At 43.8% G+C, this 25,623-nt stretch overlaps 1 protein-coding gene across 1 annotated transcript in view; it reads left to right on the top strand.

The window, feature by feature from the left end:
* SERINC5 (serine incorporator 5) overlaps positions 1-25,623 on the top strand; it is a 100,470-nt gene that overhangs the window by 26,640 nt on the left and 48,207 nt on the right. Inside the window, exon 2 of the mRNA XM_042989227.1 lies at positions 15,739-15,906. Coding sequence (XP_042845161.1) covers positions 15,739-15,906 — 168 coding nt within the window. The remainder of the gene's footprint in view (positions 1-15,738; positions 15,907-25,623) is intronic.

Genomic DNA, 25,623 nt, shown 5'->3' with positions numbered 1-25,623 from the left:
GTATGTAAAATCTTCAGGTGATATGTGTAAATAAAAATATATATATATGTATGGTAATTTTTATACGATCCATGATCTTGGAAGGTGGTATTTTGAGGGAAAGGGAATTTTCTGAACTTATCACTAAATTTGCTTTAAGCCTACGTATAATTTTTGTTTTCTGTCTTTTGCTTTTGAATCAAGTTGTAATAGTTAATTTCCTATGTATCTTAGAAGGAGTGGAAGGTATTCTAGTATTAGCAATGGGAAAAGTGAATCATGGGACATTTTAGAAATGGACGTTTTGTACAGAATCATAATGAATGAAAATGGAAGCACCTGTAAAATTCTGTACTTACTAGTTGAAAGAAGGCAGCTAATGGTACAGGAAACTTGGATTATGGGTTGGATTCTAGACTCCCTACAAGTGCCAAGCTTGGTTTCACTCTGTTTTATGCTTAGTGTCTGCATTAAAAAAAAGTTGTTTTTTTTTTTTTAAATGTTTGTTTATTTTTGAGAGAGAGAGTGCGGGAGCAGAAGAGGGGTAGAGAGAGGGGGACAGAGAATCCAAAGTGGGCTCTGTGCTGACTGCCCAGAGGCTGATGCTGGGCTCAAACTCAAGAACGGTGAGATCACAAAGTCAAGGGTCAGACACTTACCGATCTGAATCACTCCAGGTGCCCCAGTGTCGGCATTTTTAACTGGGGCCCCAAATAATTGCTAGAAACTTTTTTTTCTTTTCTTTTCTTTTTTTTTTAATGTTTATTCATTTTTGAGAGACAGAGAGAGACAGAGCATGAGTGGGGAAGGGGCAGAGAGAGAGGTAGACGCAGAATCCGAAGCAGGCTCCAGGCTCTGAGCTGTCAGCACAGAGCCCGACGTGGGGCTCGAACTCACGAACTGTGGTGAGATCATGACCTGAGCCGAAGTCGGGCACTCAACCGACTGAGCCACCCAGGCGCCCCTAGAAACTTTTGAACATCACCTCTCTCTGTAGAACATAATTTTATCACGAGCGTGTATGTCTGCAGATCTTGATGGCTGCTCCATTTTAGAGATGGCACCGGAGAAGTCTGGGTAAGTTTTAGGGCCTTGCTGACTGAGTTCATATCTCAGGACCATAGGAAATTTCCTTCACTTCTATCTGCCTCAGCTTTCTCATGTGTGACAAAATGGAATCTACCTTCTTTTTCTGTGTCTTTTGTTAAATAACAGAAATTCAACCAAGTCAATTTTAAAGATTTGGCTTTATTCATCCATTCATGAAGGGCGACATCTGATCAAGCAAATAGAGGGGAGCTCAAATGGCTAGAGAAAAGGAAAGGTTTTTAAAAGTAGACAAGGAGTGGAAAAAAGGAAATTACTAGCAGAGAATGCATTTATTTAGGCAAAGTCCCCTTCCTAAGGGGAGTGGAAGGGATCTGTCAGTAAATTTCCTGGTGCTGGTCAGGAAATTCTATGTTGATTGGTTAAAGGTTATATTTCCGGGGAGTTAACACTGCAGTTGGGTTAGGTATTAAGTCTTGGTTTACTGACCTGGGGTCTTAATCTAAGTGACACCATTTTGGGCCTGTGGTTTTATTTTTACCACATGGCTACTTTACTATTTTGTCTTTCCAATACCTTTTTAGAGTCCCTATAGCTTATATAAGTTTTCATGCCAAAAAATTAAGTAATACTTTCTCATTTGTGAAAAATGGCAAAAATGCCAATGAAAAAATGGTTAAATGAGTATCTATCTTGTGAGGTTGTGAGGATGAATTGAGTCTATGCTGGGGCGCCTGGCTGGCTCAGTTGGTGGAGCATATGATTCTGGGTCTCAGGGTTGTAAGTTCGAGCCCCACATTGGGTGTAGAGATCACTTAAAAATAAAAACATCTTTAGGAAAAAAAAATATGAATCTATGCCAAGAACTTAGGACCCTGCCTGGCACCTGGAAAATACATAACACAGTTTTTTATTATTTAAAGTATTAGTATTACTACCACTGCCAGAATTTATAAGAAGAGTGAAGAATGCCTTTCAGAAACATGGGGATGCCAGAGGCTGTGTCTGTGTTCTTACACCATTGGAGCGGTGGGGGCAGATCAGGAAGATGCGGGTCCAGCGGGCTCTGCCTCAGGCCTTACGTGCATGTATCCATCTGCTTTACCGTCTCTTGATTTTATGTACCTCTGTGGGGTCAGGAGAAGGAGGCTTCAAAACCCTGCACTCCACGTCTCCTGGAGATGTGACGATGTAGCAGAACTGTTTTTGGAATCCTCCTGGTCGTTGAAATCAAAAAGTCAGGTTTCCTCATGTGTAAGATGAGGATTGTGACACTTACAACATAGGGCTCTTTTGAAGATTAAATGGAGGAATGTCACGGAAGCACCTTACTGCAGTGCCTTGATACAGAGGAAGTGTTTAAGAAATGGTGGGTAAGTATTATTTATAATGAGTACAGGGTAGAAGGATCCGGTTGCCTGAGACAGTCTCATCTTTAATTATCAGTGTTTAATAGCAGCGCAGCATATAATTCTCTGCCTTAAGTTATGGAATTCTCTGCTTAAATTGTGGAACTTGCTGCAAAGTTTGTTTGCCCTTCTTGAATTCATGTGCTCCGTGCACAAACATGCTTACATATGCAACTGCATATTATACCTGCACAGGAAATAACCCTATGCTCTCAAGGCAGTATTGAAGTTATTTCAACTGCCTTTTCTAGTGTTAGCGATCTCCACTCTCTCCTTGGTGCCATCTAGGTTTTGCTGCTCATTACCCTTATCCTTGCACTGTGCTATGTTAGAATAAGAATGAATTCCGAAAGGGATGTAACTTACCTAGGCTTTACATTCAAGTCTATAATGGGAATAATGCTACTCTGCCTGCCCATCATGTAGGGTGGTTAACAGGATAGAACAAGAGGAAGTTTGTGAAGGCATGATCCAAGTGTTACCCTTGAAAAAAAATTTATATGTATACATACATATGTATATATTTAAATGTTTCTTTTTGAGCCAGAGGGAGGGAGAAGGCAGAGAGAGAGAGAGAGAGAGAGAGAGAGAGAGAGAGAGAGAGAGAATATCCCAAGCAGGCTTGCACTGTCAGCTCAGAGCCCAACACAGGGCTTGAACTCATGAATGGTGAGATCATGACCTGAGCCAAAACCAAGAGTCGGGACGCTCAACCAACTGAGTCACCCAGACATCCCCAAGTGTAACCCTTTGATGGGAGTGTAAGAATGGAGTGTTTAGCCTCATGCGGGAAGTAAGTACAGGCCTCAGCAAAGAGTTCAGCCCTTGCAAGTGAATGAAGTCAGGGTACAGCCCCCTGGAACATAGAATTCACACAGTTCTGATTCCATAATAGGCCTACCTGCTGTTATAATCTTTAAAATGAAAAGAGAGGAGCACCTGCCTGGCTCGGTAGGTAGAGCTTGTGACTCTTGATCTTGGGGCCATGAGTTCAAGCCGACCATGTTGGGCATAGAGCTTACTTGAAAAAAAAAAATGAAATGAAACAAACAAAAAAAAAGAGGCAAATGCCTTCTCTTAGGTGGTAGAAATATTTTTATATTTGTCTTTGGTCTATGCCAGACATTTGGCGCTAATAAAAAAACAAATAAGCAGGCAAAATAAAACACGACCTGTCTCGCAAGCATCCTTGATGACCTCAGTTCGAAGTAGCATCTCCCTCTTGGGGGGCTGCACCATTCATTTAGCTCTCTGCCGGTCCATCTCATACCAGTTACTTCAATAAGAGTTCTGTCTCTCCTGGTAGACAATGAGCTTCTGAAATATTCAACAGATATTTACAGAGCACCTGCTTTGTTGCAGGCCTCAGGCGAGGCACTGCAGACATTGCCTAGAATGAGATGGACAGTCTTTGCTTTGATGAAATATAGAGTCTAGTGAGGGAGGCAGATTTTAACTAAATCATTCCCAAGAGACCTAATTCCAGTGTGATTAGTTTTATGAAGTTAAGACAGTTTATAAAAGGAACTTAATCCAGCCAGTAGGATTAAGCAGGTCAGGCAGCAGCTTGGGGAAGCATTAGCCCTAGGGCTGCCATATAAGGTTGCGTAGTACTACGCAAAGGTAACCAGCTGAGAGGGAAGGTGGGAGCTGAGATGCTATGCCTGCTGGCTTGCTCATGCTGTGCCTTTTTCTAATTTCCAGAAATGCATCGTGTAGAATACCAAGGGGCAGTTCCTGTTAACCGAGCCCCCCCATCTTTTCCCACCCTCCCAGCCCCCCGCAAAGGTATTACACTGATAATTAAACATTATAAAGCAGTGGGAAAAAATTGACTTAGAAGGCACCGAACTGAAGCAGAAACCCCAGTTCTTTCATTTACTGGGTGTGTCTTGGTTATTTGATCAACTTTCTCATGCATAATAGAGCTGGATAACACCATAGGGTTATGGTGAACATTAAATTCTATAACATATGTAAAGAGTTGAGTAAAGTATATGATGCACAGAATAGGTACTCACTAAATTGTGTTCGTAACAAACTTGTCAGTTGCTTATGTTAGCATTGTTTCTGTTACCCATTTTGTCCTAAGTTTTCTCAGTATTTCCCCAGTTTCTTCCTTGCCTTCTTTGGGAAGACTGGACATTGGCTAGAATTTCTGCATCATGCCTTCTTCCTTTCTAGTTGTTGAATGGGCAGTTGTATCATCAAAGGTTTAAATCTTCCGGGTTTCTCCATGTATGTCTGACAACTACTTTTTGTTTTGTTTTGTTTTTCCTGCTTTGGATTGCTTCATTTCAAGGTCTCCTGGATGCCTAAGGGTAACCTGGAATTTAGTCTGCAAAATGAGTTTTAATTTGATCAGAGCATTGACTCTCAGACTTGTTCTCGGAGTGGGGATCCTCTGTAAAGTCTGGTGTCCCTTATGGAGTATTCTGAAAAACTAGATAAGTTTTTACAGCAGAACATGATTATTATATATGGCCTATAAAATCCCAACATGTTTGTTCATGAAAAAGCAAGCTAAATATCACCTTCTGATTCCTGGTATTCCATTCCATGAATGGTTGTGATGTGTTCTTTCTGCTTGCCCTCTGCCTGTATACCTAATTAATTGAGAGTAGGTGAAGTTTCCCCAGGCCTCCTCCTGTTGCATCCACAGGACTCCTGAAACAGAATGCTACGGGCACCAGTGACTGTCACAGCAAAGTTTATTGCAACGAGAGGCAAGGCCGACGGATCAGGACTGACACTCTCGATCTTGATCAGAGTGCAGCCTCGAACAGCTGGGGTACAGTTTTTATAGTCGACCACATCGTCTTATCATCACCTGGGAACAGAAAAAAGAAATAGTTCCCAGATGGGGGTGGAAACAGTTCTGCCCTTAAGCCACAACCAGTTGACCTCCTTGACCCTGCCTCTGGTGCCCCTTTTAAAACAAGGCTGTTATCTCTTAGCCTACAGTGTCAACCAAAGCTGTTATTTTTCAAGGCTACAGGTTAGCCCTACACTACAATTTAACCCTTACACTCCCACCATCACCAGCAAGTCTGGGTCCAGAAAGGTTTCTCAGTTATTTCCTACTTTATTGCCATCCTCCCTCACCCCTCAGCTTCCCACCTGGGAACTCAGGCACAGTGCTGATTCCTTGGTCTCCATGGAGGGTGGGGGTACCCACTTCACTGGCAGCCCCGCCCCAACCTGTCCCACCCCCTGGGGCTCCCTGAACAACAAGACCTTGGATTTCTCTGGTGAAGGAAGGAGGGGCGAGACAGATCTAGAATCTTCAAAAGAGCCCTCTATTTGGTCCATCACCCACTCTGCCTAGATGAGAAATGCTAGGTTTGATTGAACAAATAACAGTAATTAAGGTCCATTTTCTGAACTGCCCACCCCTGGGGCCTGTTTACCTTGTAGCCGGATAACCATTCGTTTGGTGTGTATGTCAGCCTAGCCTTGTCGGCTATTGTGTTCCATTTGATGCTGGGTAACTTCAGTCTAGAGCTGATGGAAGAGCTCTGTCTTTATAGTTTTAAAAGCAGAGGGAACACCACTCCCAATATGAGTAAGTAACTTCCTGCATTAAAAAGAATGCCCCAGGGGAATCCTCTCTCTTAGGCTCCTCTGCTCTACCTTGCACTTGGTCACATAACCAGTGCTCCGATGAGTAGAAAATAAGAAGGCAAAAGCTGGGGTAGGGGTCCCCTCTATGAGAATATTTACATTTCTGTTGGTATTTTGATAGAAAAAATGTGACTCATAGGTTCCTTCATTTGGCCCTGGTTCCTTCTGCAAATTTTAGGAACAGCAACAGGACACGTCTCAAATTGGGGGTTGGTTGCAGGGGAGGAGTTGCACGTGTATGACACTTCTCTGCTGGTTGGTACCATCGAGGCAGCTATACTTGAAGAAAAGCATCATCATAAATGCTGCCTCGGACTTTGTGCCAGCTGGCTTTGTCGTGAGGACCAGGCTCACAAGAGGGGGTGGTGATGAAATTCGCTGGGCATCTGCACAGCACTTCAAATGAAAAAGGCAATTAACTGCAGATATTTGCTTGGGGGGGAAAGGCATACACCCATTCATTCCTTCCTCTTTATGCTAGAAGTGGGAGACAGAGATAGATTTTGAAGATGAAAGGAGAGGAGAGTTGATAAGGCTTCCTGAAGTTTTGAAGGACTGAGGAAGGGTGGAATTAATGGCGAGGAAGTTTTTTCTCAGCTGTAGGAAAGCAGTACAGCTGTTACTTCAGCTCCAAGAAAAAGCTGTTAAACCAGGAGGCTTTCATCCTGAAAGATAGAGGCAGTTAGAGGGTGGAGGGCGGCCAGTGGGAGGGACGTGAGTTTACCCGTGAGAAATGAGGAGTCCAGGCCAGTGTGGGCCTTTCCTCTGTCCCCCTCCTCGCTCCTGCCCCCAAGTGCTGGAGCCTTCTGGGTCCGCCCACGGGTTTTCCAAACCAGAGGTCCCACGCCTGACATTTTTGTTTCCAATTTATGTATTCATTTACGTGCAAAGAGGTTCTAGATGTCACCTTCTATTGGGCTCTTTTGTGAATCTTAAAAAGTAGGATCGAATGAAATCCTGACTGCTGGAAAACCCGAGGTAGATGGCGCATACAGGTTTTTCCTTGCACAGAGCCACTGGAGCTAGACTAACCTTCACAGAGAGGCATCTTGCCAGCGCGCGGAGGGTCAGAGGTGTCTCTTGAGCAGTGCCTTCTTTCTATGGCCTGGAAGAGGACTGGCCAGCACTTGACCCTGCACTTAGGTTGTGTGTGAGATTGGGGGTGGGGGAGGGACTTCCTGCTCTCTGTCTTCTCAGAATGGGGGGAGGAGAGAGGAAGGGAGGTACAATAGGGGACTGGGCACTTACCAGCCACAGCCTATGGCTGTTCAACAGCATTCAGTTTTGTGGCCACCCCAGGGTTAACTCATCGTGTGCCAGCCTTTCATTTTAACTGTTTTGTGATGGAAACTTTTCAAACTGTACTAGACACTTAGACCCTTACTGCCTTCTTACTGTGGTCAACAGTGTCATTTAAACCAATTTGTGGAGGGGCACCTGGGTGGCTCAGTCGGTTGAGCGAGCATCTGACTACAGCTCAGGTCATGATCTCACAGTCTGTGAGTTTGAGCCCTGCGTCGGCTCTGTGCTGACAGCTCAGAGCCTGGAGACTGCTTCAGATTCTGTGTCTCCCTCTCTCTCTGTCCCTCCCCTGCTCATACTCTGTCTCTCTCTGTCTCAAAAATAAATAAAAACATTAAAAAAAATTTTTTTAAACCAATTTATGGAGACTTCATTTAGTTGTTTTGAATATCTGTTAGTCTTTGGCACTATAGATACAGAAGTGTGGGATCCAAAGGCTTGTCCCTCCTCCAGATGTACTCAGTTGTCTCAAGTGGTGTGTGTTTCCTGGTCCACTGATGCTCATCACTGAATTTGTCCTTGAGCCAAATCACCTAACATTTCTGGGCCTCAGATTTCACATCAGCAACATGAGAGGACTGGACTGGACCAGAGGCTTTCACCCTAAGTGCTGGGTAGAATCTGGGGAATGCTGAATTTGACCTAAATCGACTAGAATGCAAGCTTCATGAGGAACTGTACCACCCACCCCTGGTAGTGCCTGGTCGCCAGTAAGCATTAGGTAAGTTTGGTGTATGAACACGTAAGCACATTTGTAGTATTACAGTGCATCCGTACCTTTTATACATTGGAGTTGCACAAAGGCTTCCATTTGTTGGGGAGAGGAGTGCCCCGCCAACCCACCTGAGCTCTGAGGTCACCCCCGCCCCAACTGTCTGATCCGCTGGCTGAGACAGGCCCATTTCTGTTCTCCATCCCAGAACATCCTTGCATCAGGTTGGCTCTGTGGCCTCCATCCCCAGCCTGGGAAGTGCTCCGTGACTCGGCGGGGTTTGGGGATCAGGCTGGCAGGAGGCACCTCTTGGAAGGGGTTTGGCAGATTTTTCCCCTTGCAACATAACCCCCATGACAGAATTAGGCGAATTTTGGGGTTTGTGTTTCATTAATTGCTTGTTGATAAGTAGAACAAGCAGGATTTTTCCTCTCTTATTTTGATGAGAAGATTTTAAAAGTTTTAAAAAATGAACACCTCTCTTCCCATCCTACACTTACCATTTTGAATTTCAAGGTTTCATTTTCTTACACTTTTTTTTTCTTCTCTCTCCAGAACTTGCTTAACTCCTCCTTCTTAGGTCTGTTCTGCTGCCGGTATTTGTGGCTTCAGTGGGTGCAAATGAATGTTCTGCCTGTCTTGTTTGTTCCTTACTGGAACAAAAGCTGTAGCTTTTGGCGGGTGGGAAGTGCTTCTATGTAAGTGGTCCAGCTTTTTCCCAGGTTGCTAGGATGCTCTCCTGGGTTTGGATCTCAGGAGCTTTATTCCCAAAAGTAGTTTCCTTCCAACAGATGGATTTATCAGCCATGTTAGAGCAGGAAATGAAAACATTGCTATAAAAGAGGTATTAATCATTTGGTCCCACCCCCCTCTCATCCTTACCTCTTTCTTTAGAACCTCAAGGACCAAGGAGAATGGGGATCTAGGGAGGAGGGACATGACAGATGGACTGATGATGTGTACACCTGGCTCTTTTTTTTTTTTTTTTTCCTATCACCTTGTGCCAGGCTCTGTGTTAACTTTATCTGAATTGTCTCATTTAATCTTACTAACAGTCCTTTGAAGTAGATGTTTTTATTCCCATTTTACAAATGAGGTCATTAATACTTAGGGGGTGGTAAAGAATTGGTGCACGGCCACATAAGCAGGCAGTATTCAAGCTTGGGTGGGAACCGAGATGGCCTGACCTCATAGCTCTTGATTTTAACCCTGAAAGCTGTGGTTTGCAGCAGAAGGGGGGAGGCAATTGTTCGAGACATTTCTGATTGTCACCACTTGTGAAGGAGACAGGGAGGGTGCTCCTGGCATCTAGTGGGTAGAGGCCCAGGAGGCTGCTTAACATCCTACCGTGCACAGGACAGCACCCCAACAAAGACTTACAGGGCCCCAAAATGCCCTAGTGCCGAGTTTGACCTGCCTCCTGGGAATGTTTGTTTTCTGTTGAACTGCCAGGAAGTGGAGTTAGTAAACCTTTTAACCTTAAACATAATAGATTCTGTCCTCTGACCTACAGAACTATATCAAATGTGGTGTTTTTTAGAAGAGATATAAGTGGAGGGTGGCGTGATGGAATGAGTCAAAGAATCCAGCTGCTATCCGAGGACCGAGAACTTGATCAACTTTTTTTTTTTAATTTTTTTTAATGTTTGTTTATTTTTGAGAGAGTGAGAGAGACAGAGCGTGAGTGGGGGAGGGGTGGAGAGAGAGACATACAGAATCTGAAGCAGGCTCCAGGCTCTAAGTGGTCAGCACAGAGCCCGATGTGGGGTTCGAACCCACGGATCATGAGATTATGACCTGAGCCAAAGTTGGAGCTCAACCGACTGAGCCACCAGGCCACTCCCACTTTGTTTTTTGGGTGCTGAACGTAACCCTAACCTTGTGAGAAAAGAGACTCTCAGGGAGAACATTTTTGTCCAGGTACCACTGATCCCCAGAAGCCAGCGCTGGCATCATGTGTGTTCATAGCGCGCCTGTTTCAGACTCATCCCTGGGTACCCAGTGCCATTTAAGGAAGAACACTGACCCTTGACAGTGCTTTTCACTGAAATGATGTTAAGGGTAGAAACCAGTATATTCTGGTATGTCGAAACCTGTGTGAGAAACTACCTGTCAGAAACTCCTTTCTGGCAAACCCCCAGAATCTGGTTCCCACAGTCATGGTCAGGATTGTAAAAACCTCGGAGTTTTAAGGGATTCTTGAACTCAAAAGAGAAAAACTTAACAATTTTATTTATTTTTGATTATTGTTATTAATTTTTTAATGCTTATTTATTTTTGAGAGAGAGAGAGAGTGAGCAGGGGAGGGCCAGAGAGAGAGGGAGATACAGAACTCAAAGCAAATTTCAGGCTCTGAGCTGTTAGCACAGAGCCCGACATGCGCCCGAACTCACGAACTGTGAGATCATGGTCTTAGCTGAAGTCCTATGCCCAACCAACCAAACCACCCAGGCACCCCGAAGAACTTAAGAATTTTAGATGAAGGAAATATAAGAGCAGATTTTTGGGTTAGGCAAATGTATAGCTTCTTGTTCAACTCCTTGAACTTTTAGGTAGTTGTTTAATTTTTGTCGTTTCATTTTTATTTGTTTCAAATTCCACCAAGTAGAGGTTTCCTTATATGTATTAAATACTAACAAATATTACAAGGGTTAAGGAATTATCACTTTTCTATTGTGGTAAAAAATAGAAAATTTACCATCTTAACCAATTTTAAAGATACAGTACAGTAGGAATTTTCTGGTTTTATCCCCCCAGTTACAGAGATGGTTCACTCTGGCTTTTCTCTCTCATATAGCTAAATTAGTAGTTTTCTTTTACTTATTGGCTGATTAAATTAATAAGTATTTGAATGTTTACCACCTGTGAGAACAGAAACTTTGTTTTGTTTTCTTCCAAAATAGAAACGTGTTGTCATGTTTTTCTAATTAGAAGCTATGTGCTTGTTGCAAAGAGCTTAGAAAATACAGAAAAACATAGTTAACTCCTAATCCTACAGGTCTATTAATGACTGTTGCCATATTGGTATATCCTTTCAGATTTTTTTTTTTTTTGCTATTGTTACTGCCCTAGGTCTGGGTATATTGTTACCTCAAATGCTATCATACTCTATATTGTTGTGTGTTATTTATTTTCAGTTAATACATTGTGTATATCTTTCCATGGCAATAAATTTTTCTGTATCTACTATATAATCATTGTGGTGGGTGCATTGAATTCAGTGATGTGAATGTACCATAATTTCAGTGGCTAGTACTCTTTCATTGAACATCCAGGTTTCCTTTATCTCTCCAAAATGGCACGTAGACGGTTGTTCTTAACACATATGTTTGTATTCTTGCTTAGCGAGGGAAGAAAAAGGTCTCTTGTTTTAATTGCTTCATTCCCAGGAACTAATGCTGTGCATAGTAGGTTTGTAGTATAATAAATATTAGTTGAGTGAATGAATGGCTTAGTTATTTCCATAGGATTGGGAATAGGGCTTTTAACGTGGGGTAGGACGCGGTGGTTCAGGGAGCTTGGTGATTGGGGGTGTTGAGCTGCTTGGGACAGGGCTGTATTTAAGCGGGATCATTCAGGTCCACTGAGGCCAGAGATTGCCTGCGAGAGCGAAAGGGGCACAGAGAAGGAGATGCCTTCTTCAGATATTTGTTGAATGCTTACTGTACACCCAAGGGCAGGCAAGAAAAAGCACTTCCTGTCTTGCTGCCTCCTTCCCACGCAGCCAGCTTCCCTTTTGTAGGGATCCAAAGTTTCAGGCCAGCGTTGTCTGTCCTGCTCACCCTCTCTGTGCCAGCAGCAAGGAGAGACAACCAGATTCAAATTCAGGCTCCCCCACTCATCAGCCTTCTGACCTTAGGTTGCCTAACCCCTCTGAGCCCCTGTCTCGGCTCTGTAACTTTGGGGTGACAAAACAGCTAATAATACTATTTGTGCCTTGCAGCAAGTAAGAGATCAATAAGTGTTAGCTATTGTTAGCTAATATGATAAATTAAATAAGCTTTAGTAAATTGCCCTATGTTCTTTTGTATGGGAGAAATCCACTGTAAACCCCAACCCAATTTACTAACGCAATTGTAGCATGGTTGAGTTTCCGACAGCAGGATCATTTTGTGTGTTAGGGACTACCTGCCAAGTGTATTTGTTCTTTGGGGAGCTCCTCCTTTATTGAGCAGAGGGAGCTGCATGTTCTTGACCTCCTAGTTTTCAAGTTTTACCATTCCCTTGCACAGCTACCACTAAAGGACAGCACGTGGCCCCATGCTGGCAGGAATTGAAATTTACCACTACCTCTGCCTTCTAGTAGTAGTGAGAGATGTGTACAAGTTTGATGGGAAGCTGTTTTTGCACTTGGAGCCTGGAGAATGAGCTGCAAAATGTTGGTTGGGGGCTCTAAAACTTAAATAAATATTGCTTGTCAAAGTGGAATCAGTTGATTATCTCTCTGCTAACCCCCGGTGATTCATAGGTAAGCCTAAAACCTCAAAAGAGAAGGAAGGAAAGCAGGCTGTGACATTGTATGTGAAGTATTGTATATTACCGAAAGATGTGGAAATCCAAATTTAGTTAAAGGATAGAGAACGCTTTTTACCTGAATTAAAAAAAAAAAGGGGGGCGCCTGGGTGGCTCAGTCGGTTAAGCGTCCGACTTTGGCTCAGGTCACGATCTCACAGTTCGTGAGTTTGAACCCCGTGTCAGGCTCTGTGCTGACAACTCAGAGCCTGGAGCCTGCTTCAGATTCTGTGTCTCCCTCTCTCTCTGCCCCTTCCCTGCTCACATTCTGTCTCTCTCTCAAAAATAAATAAACATAATAAAACCCAGTTTTATGCTTTAATGTTTTTCTTCTATTTCTTTGATGTTATAAGCCCTGCAGCATGCTCAGGAACACCTGGGTTCTGCTTTTCACAGCTTCAACAGCTTCAGTATTTGGGGAACTTCCCTACTGCTGCCCCCTCTCTCTCCACCGTTTATTAAGGGACAGTATTAGAATTATTGTAGTTAACAGAAGTCTCTGATGTCTTTCCTGCATTCTGCTAGGGCTCCCATATTTCCAAGTTGGGAAAACCAACTGAGTGACAGTTGGTGTCAGGTCAAGATTTCTTTCTTTTTGCAGTTGGGACTTAGTTTAGACAAACCAAAGCCAACTTGGCTATCCAGAACTCTCAAGGAGTAAGTCTTTCTGAATGAAGGTTTTCCACATTGCTTAGGGATTTACATGCTCCTAAACTAAAGCAGTGGAAGTAAAACATGTGACCCTCTTTGGAATGGTTCTTGTGGTAGAAGTATCCTTCTTTGCCTTCCCAAGAGGAATGAAGGGGACGTGGTGAATGAGTTCTCACAGTGCCCTGTGAGCTATCCCCTGAATGCACAGGCCCCAAGCAAGTGCTGCTCACTTGCTCTAGTGGGAGGGCTCCAGTTGAAATGTTAGGTGTGTGTATATATACACACAGATACACTCACACATGTATATGTATGTTTTAAAAAACATCATAGCACTATATAGAGTGAAAGTGAAATGAGAAAAGTTTGAAAAGTCAAATCCATACAATGATACATGACTTTAATGATAGGATAAGATTATTCTAAGTAAGCAGTATGATTTTCATTTCACACTTTGCATGATCACATTTCTTTTGTTACTATTTGCCTTTGAATAATAACAAATAATATATAAAATAATTTATATAAATATATATAATAAACATGATATAAATAGAATATATATATGTATATATATTTATATATACACATAAAATCCATTTATTTTTCCCCCTTCTGTGGAGATAGTTTAAATGTTGATTGTACTATGGGAATGTTCTATCATGGGAAGGATTAACTGCTTTAAAAAATATTTCTTTTGGGGCGCCTGGGTGGCTCAGTCGGTTAAGTGGCCGACTTCGGCTCAGGTCATGATCTCACGGTCCATGAGTTCAAGCCCCGCGTCGGGCTCTGTGCTGACAGCTCAGAGCCTGGAGCCCGTTTCAGATTCTGTGTCTCCCTCTCTCTCTGACCCTCCCCTGCTCATGCTCTGTCTCTCTCTGTCTCAAAAATAAATAAATGTTAAAAAATAAAAATATTTCTTTTGGGGCACCTGGGTGGCTCAGTTGGTTAAGCGTCTGACTTCAGCTCAGGTCATGATCTCGCGATCTGTGGGTTTGAGCCTCGTGTCGGGTTCTGTGCTACAGCTCAGAGCCTGGAGCCTGCTTTGGATTCTGTGTCTCCCTCTTTCTGCTCCTCCCCTACTCGTGCTCTCTCTCTCAAAAATGAAACAAACATTAAAAAATTAAAAGAAAATAAAAGTATTTCCTTTCCCAAATAGAATAAATATCCTACTGCATTTGAATTTGAAATGCAGTCAGTAAGACTGGTTATTTAAGACCATAGAACTAAAAAAAGTTAGCAGGCAACGAAGGAGACAATTGGGAAAGAATTTGGGAGGCAAGGAGGAGGAAGGCAAGGCCCAGAGAAAAGGCAGCCCTGCCAGTGGGAGGACCCCATACAAGCAGTAGTGTTAGATTTCACCCGTGTGATCTGTTAGCGCTGCCCGAGTAGCTTATCTTACAAAGCAGCCTAGCCTTAGGATGCCAGAAGAGTCTTGCGAGGAAGATGGTTTGGAAAGCAATGTAAGATGGAGAGAGCCCATTATAAGCGTGTGAAATGATGAAATACTACACAAAGTGCTCAAACAGTGGTGTTACTGGACAGAGAACCCGTTCTGAACTCTGGTTTGGCTGCTCGCCTCTCAAAAATCAATACTTGAGAGACAGGTGATGGTGGGAAAGGAGAGGTTGGCATTACTGAGGAAGCCAGCAGCCTCGGAAGATGGTGGACTAAGGTCCCAAAGATCATCTTCTCGTCCAGGCGAAGCCGGAGGGTTTTAAAGAGGAAAGTGTGAGACACTGGGGTTGGGGGTGGGCTACCTGGAGGAGAAGGTGGTGCCCAGGCATTTAGTCCGCATATGCCGACATGACCCTCAACAGGCTTGCGGGCACCAGCAGCAGCTATTTTCAGTCCTCAGGACTTCTCTTCTGGGCAAGACTGGTCCTTCTCTCCTCAAGGCCAGTGGTCTGCAGATCTCAAGGAAGGTAAGTGAGTTTGGTTCACTCAGACCAAGGGAGTGCATAAGCTTAATGCTGGTTAAGCCCTAAGACCTATTGGAGTGGTGTTACAAAGGCAGTTTCCTGCAGTAAATGAAGTAAGATGTGATTATAGCCTCTTGTCTGATACCTATGATCTCTTCTCATTGGCAGATGAGATGTTTACAGTGTGATGCTTGTTTTCAAACCATTGCAGGGTCCTGAAGTGCCTTCCAAATCAGCACCAAGAGATTGAATTTTTAGGTTTTAGACTTCTTCTCTTACTCCTTAGCTGATCCCTGAAATCTTTGTTTCCCCTCAGAGTAATGATTATAGTGCTTCAGGTGAACTGTGACTTTTCTTTTTTAATGATTGGGCATCTCCCACGCCACAGTCCCTTCTTTTTATTAAAGACAATATCAGACCAATTCTGGTGAAAGCTTCATTTGCACACTAAACTGTTACTGCACGTTCTGTAGGCAAGATGGCTCAGAAGACTGATAGCCTGGGAGGTCGACCTGCAGCGGTCTGGGGTTAATGGGTCTGTAAATCAATGGCTCTAAGAGGATGTTTTGTGCTCCTTTCCTAGTTGGCCTGCTGCTGTGGGTCCGCTGGCTGCTCCCTCTGCTGTGACTGCTGCCCCAAGATCCGACAGTCCCGGAGCACCCGCTTCATGTATGCGTTGTACTTCATTCTGGTCGTCCTTCTCTGCTGCATCATGATGTCAAAAACTGTAGCTAATGAAATGAAGGAGCATGTAAGTCTGCCTCATCCTCCCTCCCTTCTTTTCTTTTCTTTTCTTTTCTTTTCTTTTCTTTTCTTTTCTTTTCTTTTCTTTTCTTTTCTTTTCTCTTCTTTTCTTTCCTTTTCTTTTTCTTTTCTTTCTTTAATGCTTTGGATTTATTTATTTTGACAGAGAGATTTAGAGCATAAGCGGGGGAGGGGGGGCAGAGAGAGAGGGAGAGAGAGAGAATTCCAAGCAGGCTCCATGCTGTCAGCACAGAGCCCGATGCCAGGCTCAAACCCACAAGCTGTGAGATCATGACCTGAACCGAAATCAAGAGTCGGACGCCTAACCAACTGAGCCACTCAGGCGCCGTGGCCTCTTTTGAACTCTTCTCATTTGATGATGATTGGTGAGGGTGTGTGGGAAAACTTTCCCTGTAAAGGATGGGGGCCCAGTCACGCTGGTGTGGGTAGAGGTATACTCATTATCTCCAGACCTTCCTGAAGCCTCTTCAGTGCTTTCCTGCCAAGCAGGGGAACCATTCAAAGTCTTGAACTTTAGCAGTAGAACAGATACAGTCTGTTCTTTGGTGTATTGTGTGTTCGGTCTATGCCTTGTTTATAACTGTTCCTCCTAGATGTACAGTCTTTTCTTGTAGACTTGGTACTTTTCCCTTGTTGTAAGGATGGCTTCCAGTGTCTCAAGTAGCAGCTGTTATAATAAACTCTATTTGGCCTACTTGGGAAGCCTGATAAAGCTTAGAAAATTCCACAGATGATGAGGAGTGGGCAGTAGGGCGATTTTTACTTTGCTGACATGTCATTTGTGGTTCGGGTGTCTCCAAGGGTGAGGAGTGGATTTTTAGACATTTCTTGGGCAATGTATGCAGAAGTAGGCCTGGTTTGTGATGCTGATGAAGCAGGGCATTTTCCTGGACTTTCCCCATAGAAGGCATTTTAATCAGCCAGATGACAGGGGCACGTGTTGGGGTTTTTGAGGGAGCCTAGTAAATAACATTTCCCCTCTTAGTCTCTAAACAAATAGGCAAAAAAGACCGAAGTGTCAGTAGATAGATGCCAGACATCACCCTCTGTCCCTCATAAAGCTCATATGAGAGAGTATGGCTTGAATCTGCAGAGAAGTGGGCCTCTTAGTACTGAATCCCAAAACAAGTTAGACTTTTCCACTGAGGGAGCCTACCCAGGCGCCAGTCCCCCTAGGCTGGGCCATACTTCCCCTGCAGAGATACAATTTCCCGAGAAGAGTGGCAGGGGCACTCTTTGCCAGGGGCAGCTCTTGTCTAAGGGAAAGGGGGAGAGCAAAGGCTAGCTATCCAAACCCAATTTTCCTGGGGCCCAGCAGAATGAGGAGGGGGAGAAGGCTAGGGCCAGCACTCTGTTGGAACCCCACCACCGTGGAGACGCCATCACCAGGAACAACTCCCGAGCAAGTGTCTCTTCCCCAACCTCATGCTGAAGCTACAGGCTATCTTAACTATACTCTCAGTGTAATGCCCCCGATTTCGAATCCGAGAGACCACCAAGGAGCCGATACCGATGGAAACGCACGAGGGTTTATTTGCAAGCTCAGCTTGGGCCCAAGTATACCCGACACAGCAGAGCAGGGACTTGGACCCCTAGGTTAAGAGGTGTAGCAGTTTTATAGGGGCCAGTGGCCAATGAGATTGTAACACACACAGAAAGTTGCGTAGTCATGTCGGTCCACACGCAGGTGGCCAATTGAATTACAATTTACCCTATAGTTTGAACTAGCCTATCACTCTGGTCGGAATTGGCACGCAAGTTTGGCGGGCAAAAGGTGGGGTTTAAGAATTGGTGTGCAAGTTTTGCGGGCAAAAGGTGGGGTTTACATTCTTTGGCGGTTAGGGGTTCCGCATTCCTATATGAGCCGGTTTCCAGTAAGGGTGTGCTCAGCGGCTTGACTAGGGTGGGGGAGTGTCTTAAGCAATAAGTAGGTCATGTGGGGGTTATACATGAGATGGTGGGTGTAGCACAAAATGGAGTTAGTCTTGCTCTGCTTGTCCAGGGGTAGGGGATTTTTGTTAAATTCCTTGGGTCCCACATCAGGAGATTCAGAACAACCATTTCCTTAGAAACACTCGACATATTCTTATCCATTAGGCTCTCTGAAGTTTTCTGTTGTGCATTACTTTTTTTTTTTAATTTTAATTTTTTATTTTTTAAAATTTACATCCAAATTAGTTAGCATATAGTGCAACAATGATTTCAGGAGTAGATTCCTTAATGCCCCTTGGCCATTTAGCCCATCCCTCCTCCCACAACCCTTCCAGTAACCCTCTGTTTGTTCTCCATATTTATGAGTCTCTTCTGTTTTGTCCCCCTCCCTGTTTTTATATTATTTTTGTTTCCCTTCCCTTATGTTCATCTCTTTTGTCTCTTAAAGTCCTCATATGAGTGAAATCATATGATTTTTGTCTTTCTCTGACTAATTTCATTTAGCATAATACCCTCTAATTCCATTAGTTGTAAATGGCAAGATTTCATTCTTTTTGATTGCCAAGTAATACTCCATTATATATATATATATATATATATATATATATATATGTGTGTGTGTGTGTGTGTGTGTGTATACGCATACACATATATATATATATACACACACACACACACACCACGTCTTCTTTATCCATTCATCCATCGATGGACATTTGGGCTCTTTCCATACTTTGGCTATTGCTGATAGTGCTGCTATAAACATGGGGGTGCATGTGTCCCTTCGAAACAGCACACCTGTATCCCTTGGATAAATGCCTAGTAGTGCAATTGCTGGGTCATAGGGTCGTTCTATTTTTAGTTTTTTGAGGAACCTCCATACTGTGTTCCAGAGTGGCTGCACCAGCTTGCATTCCCATTGGGCATTGCTTTTATAATTGCGAATGTATGGTCTGGAATTTGGGGAAACTACTGTCAAAACCTGTGACACTGCACTTCTCCCCTGATTACTTTAATTTTTTTTTAATGCTTATTTTTGAGAGAGAGAGAGAGAGAGAGAGAGAGAGAGAGCAAGGGAGGGTCAGGAGAGAGGGAAACACAGAATCCATAGCAGGTTCCAGGCTCGAGATGTCAGCACAGAGCCTGATGAGGGGCTCGAACTCATGAACCATGAGATCATGACCTGAGCCAAAGTCAGATGCTTAACCCCTGAGCCACCCAGCTGCTCCGTGCTTTAAACATTGGATGTCTCCTCAGTAAGGCACTGCAGTGGGAGCTCTGGAACATTCAAACTTGTGAGAAATGGAGCTTATCATCCATCAGTCATCTGAGGCATAGAACAAGGGGGAAATTAGTCAGTGCCATATGAGAGGATGCATGAAGCACTTTGGAAATTTGGAGGTGGGGAGACTCAGAGCTAAGACTGCCTCGTTAGGCTACATCAGGCTGTACTGCACCTTAGTGGTAGTTAACCACCAATTGTCTTCCGCATACCATGGTTTAATCTTGTATATTTGTGGCAGGATGTTTGAGAGGAGGAAAACTGAAAGGGCATTTCATCTCCCTTTTATTACCTTTGTTTTTCAGGTAACTTCATATTCTCTTTGTAAATTCAGCAAGCATCGGTTTGAGGATCCATTGTGGTTGTGATAGGAATTCTCAGTGTGCGTCGGTTGTCTGTGGTGCATTTCCAGCCCTTAAGAAGTTTTCAGTCTTGGTAGAATTTAGCTTTGGATCCAAGAAACAAAACCTGAAAGTATACAAATGTGTAGTGGTGAACCCATGAGCAGCATTACTGGAGGTAGGGTTCATTTGGGAGCCACCGGTATACATTTTAGGACATGACTTTCTTTTTTTAAATTTAATTTTATTTTAGAGAGAGAGGGTACAAGTGGGTGAGAGGGGCAGAGAGAGAGAGAGAGAGAGAGAGAGAGAGAGAATCTTAAGCAGCTCCATGCTCATGAGATCATGACCTCAGCTGAAATCCAGAGTCAGATGCTCCACCAAGTGAGTCACTGAGGCCCCCCCTAGGATATAACTTTCATAATACTAATTTTAATATTTGATTGCCATCCAACTAACCTGCCCCATGAAATAGTCCCTGACAACTCCAGCTGGCATGTATGGTTTCTAAGTGTTGGTAGAACATTTAAGAAACAGAAAGCATTTCACTAAGGGAGTGGTATCACTAAGGGAGGCTTCAGGGAAGTGACTTGTGTGAGAATAATGAGTACTTTAATTGCTAATATTTATTGGGTAATACCACGCACCAGGTTTTATTCTGAGCATTTTACCTGAATTATCTCGGTTCATCACTGCTGCACTCAGCTAAGCATTATTCCTGCCTTACATATGAGGAAACTGAAGCATTGCATCCTTTAAGTACCTTATCCGAGGTCTCCAGCTCTAAGGGGTACAGTTGGGATATGAACCCAGGCTGAATGCGTTCTTAGTGATTGGCTGTGTAGGTTGACAGGAGGGAAGAGAACAAGGACGAGGCACGTGTAGAAGGACAGAGATGAGACATGGGGAGGTAAAATGACCTTGCGGGAATTTTATTGCCAAAGTTAGGCATTTGACCGTGGTCTGATGGCCAGTTGGAAGCTATTATCAATTCTTGAGTAAGAGTATGTATGTCCTTGTCAAAACAGATGGATATTTAGGGAGGTGAGCCCAGCAGTCCTGTGTATGTACAGTGTGATTTGGGGTCATTGCAGAGGGAGGGACGGAGGAAGGGAGAGAGCGAGAGGGAGAAGGGGCTACCCGGACACCTCACACTGGCTCTTGTAAATGTTTCTATGCCTGTCTCCTGAATGTACTTCTTTAAAAATGGTTTGGCTGGGCTTTCTGCATAAGGAATGAGGTCCCTGTGGGCGAAACCAATCCTTTTCCATCTTTAGGGCTTCATAGTGGGCAGGCCAGCTGGTCACAAAGTCAGCTTGTTTGCAGCCTATAGAGTAGAGGCTGACCTCATCCTCAGGCGATGCTTGAGGGCGGGCGTTGAAAGGTCCCCTTGTGGGGACACACACTGGGCTTCTGCTGCAGTCCTTCCCCCGCTTTGTTGGACTGTGGTAACGTTTGAGGATGTGACTGGAAGAGGAGAAAGCGTGTGTGCTTGTAACTGCCCAGATGGGAGTGTATAATTGCCTCCCACCCGGCATTCTCACCTTTATGTGCAAGGGACGGGGGCTGCTGGGGTTAAGAACACGAGGGCAGCCCTCCTATTCAGTCGTTTTTCAGTGTTTGCCTTGGTTTCAAAAGGTGGCCTGTGTTTAAAATTGAGCAAGAGGGAACTGTGACAAGTAACTTTCATGGTGAAAGTTAGCCAGTCTGACGTTAGAACCCTGCCCTCGCCATTAGCCAGTGCCACTCCCAGAGACTGCAAGTGAGTCTAGCCAGTGGTTATTATCGTTGTTGGTGTTGTTATTTTAAAATTTATATTTGGCTCCTTCAGAGAGGGCGAGCATGCCGTAGCTCATCGTAGGTCCCAACACAGGTTGTTTGCTTACAGTGTCTCACACCTTTACCTTTACCCCTTGCCCCGAAGAAAGGCATTTGGATTTGCCACTCCTGAAACAGCTTAAACTCTTGAGAAAAAGCTGTAAGTATGAGAGTGGACACCAGGCTTCTCTTCACCCACCTCTGTTACGGTGAGCAATAGGGAAGTTGCTGAGTGGAGTGTGCTAGAGCGGTCTGTGCACGTCTACACCCGTAGCCCCAGGCTGAGATCCAAGGAACCCTTCTCCACCGGAACTAGTCTACCCCTTGCTTACTGCAATCAGGCATTTTTATCCAAGTAACTATTTAGAATTTTTCTTGATCCCTTTGGTCCACTGGGCTCAATGGACCACTCCATTTCTGGACTAAGGTGTGGTGGAGGTAGGACACTGAGTTGGATCTAAACCAGGCCCTTTCGTTCCCAACTAATAATCATCACTACCCGCCCCCCCCCCCCCGCACCCCACCACCACTTTTAAGATCTTAACTACATACTGTAATTACAATTTCTACATTTATTGTGAAGTCCAAAATGCACCAGGTAACAGGAAAGGAGGTGGATGTTAAGGCTGCTAACTGTGGATTTAGGCTCTTTGAACAAAGGTAACAAGATAGGCTTAAAGAATTTTTCTCTATTCAGAAAATTCTGTCTCACGACACATTCCCTAGTGTATGCTATATAATTTTTTTTGATCTGTATTTTTCAGTAATTTTCACTGTTCTTATTATCTTAGAAGGAGGAAGGAGAAGGAGATGTGGTAGCAGGAAATTCATGTATATTACCAGCATTAATATAAAATTATGTGGAAGTAGATGAAAGCAAAATAGTTAAAGAATTATTTTAAGCCAGGGGCGCCTGGGTGGCTCAGTCGATTAAGCGTCTGACTCTTGATCTTGGCTCAGGTCATGATCTTAGGGTTCATAAGTGTGAGCCTTGCATTGGGCTCTGGGCTGACAGCATGGAGCCTGCTTGGGATTCTCTCTCTCTCCCTCTTTGTCTGCCCTGCCCCCGCTCAGGTGCACAACATACATGTGTGCTGTTTTTCTCTCAAAATAAATGAACTTAAAAAAAAGAAACGATTATTTGTAGCCAGTTTAGTGCCAAGGCCACATCCAAATCTTGTAGTATCCATCATCCAGAACAAAGCGGTCAACTCCTCCTTGCCTAAGCCTGTGACACGGTCCTCTGCCCTTCTCATCTGCTGCCTTTCCCCTTTCCCTGGGGGCAGCTCATTCATTTCTAGCTTTGGTTGTACCTGTATGGATTATCTGCTAGTTAGGGCATGCTCTTCTCAGGGCTGTGCTGGGGACCCTGGGAGTTGCCTTCCCCTTCTTTTTTCCAGATCTAGTGCTGGCCACGTACTTAACCACAGACAGGTCATAAAAGTATTGGGTTTCCACGGTGCATTCCAGTCAGTTCTGATTCACCTCTACCATGCTCCTTGATGTCACATTCCAGTTGTGTTATTTGGATTTGGATTGTTCCTGAATGTCCCCAGCTTCACACGTTCACTTCCTTTTGACATCTTTCTCCAGGTGGCTAAATCCCATGAATGACTGCTTGCCATTTGTATTTCTCCCAGATGACACCCCATTTCCAAATTCTGTTCTCACCACAGTGTACAGATGAGCTTTCTAAGGAAAACTACTTTCCTTAGAAACAACTTTGAATTCAGAAGGCTTTTTACAGGTACATGCTTTAGTCCATTGACATTTAACAATACTTTGGTAGTTCCTAGTGTTGACAGAGTTCTGATGCAATATGTTTGAGGCTCTGAAATTTGGTAGATGAGCACTTTACTTTTATTTTTAACCTGTAGTATGAAGAGGAATGTGAAGGCATTAGAGTTGGTATTGTCGGTGGGAAAGCCCTCCCTGTGGTAGTCACAGGTGATTTAAAAAGAAAGAAAGAAAGAAAAAAAAAAAAAGAAACACTGAAACACAGTTTCTGGGCAAAGGATCTAGTTAAACAGATAAATGGAAAAAAGATCCAGCTTACATTTATGATGTGTTCTACTTTGTGAAGAGACAGCAAGTATCCTATGGTTGTGATATGATAAGGGTTATGCAGAGAAAATTATTATCTCTTTTAGAATATGATTTAAATGATAAGTTAGAAGGTATTTTGGAGTTTTTGTTGTTGTTGCTTTTAAAGGTTTTTATTTTTGAGTAATCTCTCTCTACACCCAGTGTGAAGCTCCAACCCCCCAAACCCAAGATCCAGAGTCCCATGCTCCACCAACAAAGCCAGCGAGGTGCCCCAAAGGTTAGAAGTTTTAAAATGGGAGAATCTTACATCTTAATCCTAACCAGACCCCTCTTTTGCCAGGTGAATGGGTGGGGCCCCGGGAAGTGGCTTGTCCAAAGCTGTGACCCCAGGTGGAGCTGAGACTAGAACCCAGGAGTGCTGGTCTCCTGCCTGCCTGGCCAGTGCCTTTTTCTGCACCGCTGGGTCTGGTCGTCACTTAGATGGTGACGGAAGTATAACAGGGAAGGCCTTCGCAAACTTCTTCCTCCTGACTGCTAATCTTTTTTCTGTAGCCAGTGGAGGAGGAGGATTCCTTCTGGAAACTACCATCTTTAGCAGCTTTCTTAGCTTATCTCCCCCACCTGCTTCCTTCCTGTTGTGAGGGCCAAAAGCTGGGCTCAAGGGACAACTTGTTGGTCTGAAGTAGAAAATAGGAGCAGTCACAAATCTAGTATTTATTTATCCAGTGGCTTTGCATGGAAAATAGAAACTGCCTTCAAGTTGTGTGTGCTGTAATTATATTTTAGAAGTAAGCAAACAGCAATGAAAAATATTCCAGTTTGATCCAAAACATTGAGTGGTTTGTCCCAGCATAGAATGGCAGGTATTCACACCGAAGCTGGAAAATCTGGCTCTTATTTTGATTTTGATGTTTACCAGCTGAATGTTAAGAAAACTGTGTACCTGAGACCTGGCAGGTGTTATTATGGAGCGTTAGAGCTCTGTAGAGTAGAACTCCCCATTCTTAGCTGGCATTTTATGTTTTTGTGTTAGAACAAGAGTCACATTAGCAGAAAAATAATAGTAATTGCTGACCTGACCCAGTTCTTTGATTCTGGAGTTTGTTCTTTTTGTTTTGTTTTTGTTTTTGTTTTTAAATTCAGCTGGGATAGAATGCTTCTCAGAAGTTGTCTTTCTGAACAGCAGCTGAGTTCATGGTACTGTTGTGCCTTGCATGTACCAAGTTTATGAATGAGTATGTTTCTCAGCTTAAAGGTGGATTTGGGCCATCAAACCCCAAGTCCTTTGTGAGGACACCGTGGGAAAATTCTCACTGTGCCCTAATGAAAATTTTCCTGTGGGGAGCTGGTAGTGAGGTTCCACCTCTTAAATGCTCTGGGTCGCCTCCCTTCCAAGGGGGAGGGCCTTTGGGGACACATGTTTCCAAACAGTTTTATCTTTGGTGTAAATTCCATCCAGACCTAACAACATGTGGGAGAAAACAGAGTCCCTGCAACCCTCCCATCCCTCACCCCTCCCCTCCCTCAGGCCTCACCCTTCTGCACACAAGTGAATTCCAAATTCCAGGGGGAAAATGATGGTGGGAAATAGTTCTGTACTACAAGCAGTCATTTGAACTAATGGATACCCTGCTGAGAGTCTTTTTTTTTTTTTTTTTTTTCCAGTCTGAATCAAGGGCAGAGAGGTTTGATCCTTGTCCAGTAATAATGAGCTTGCCCTGAGCCAGAGAAAAAGAAACAATAGTTATTGTCCTTAGACCTGCAGGTCTGTTACCTAGAAACTTTGGGGGAGGGGCATCAGGTGTTAAGAGGATCTCTGTTTCAGGGTGGATCTGGCTATGGGAAGTGAAGAATGATAGGATGTGAGAACTCAAGTTTTCCTGCCCCCTTTCTCTGTCATCCTCAAAAGCATCTCTTCAGCAGCTGTCTGCCGACGGGACCTTGGAGCGCTCCGCAGATAAATAGGGCAGACAAGAGCTTACAGTTGGAAATGAACAGTTCTGTCATTATAAAAATGGGCCCCAGGGAGCAGACAAATGGCACAACACAGAGGGAACTAGGAGTGGGTAGCCTCAAAATGCTACATAAATATTGTGAATAGTTGAGTCTTGATGCTCTTCAGAATTTAACTGGGTGATCGTGTTACTTGGTTACACTGTAATCTGAGTTCGTGCTTGAAAAAGTCTTTTAAGTCCTATAATTCCTTCTTTCCTCCTGTCTTTCCTTCTTTACTATGTAGATGCCAAGCACTGTGCAAAGTGCAGGGGATGTAAGTGTGAGTAAT

The sequence above is a fragment of the Panthera tigris genome, chromosome A1, assembly GCF_018350195.1.
Source record: "Panthera tigris isolate Pti1 chromosome A1, P.tigris_Pti1_mat1.1, whole genome shotgun sequence".
Classification (NCBI taxonomy): domain Eukaryota; kingdom Metazoa; phylum Chordata; class Mammalia; order Carnivora; family Felidae; genus Panthera; species Panthera tigris.
This window is presented reverse-complemented; position numbering and strand designations above follow the sequence as displayed.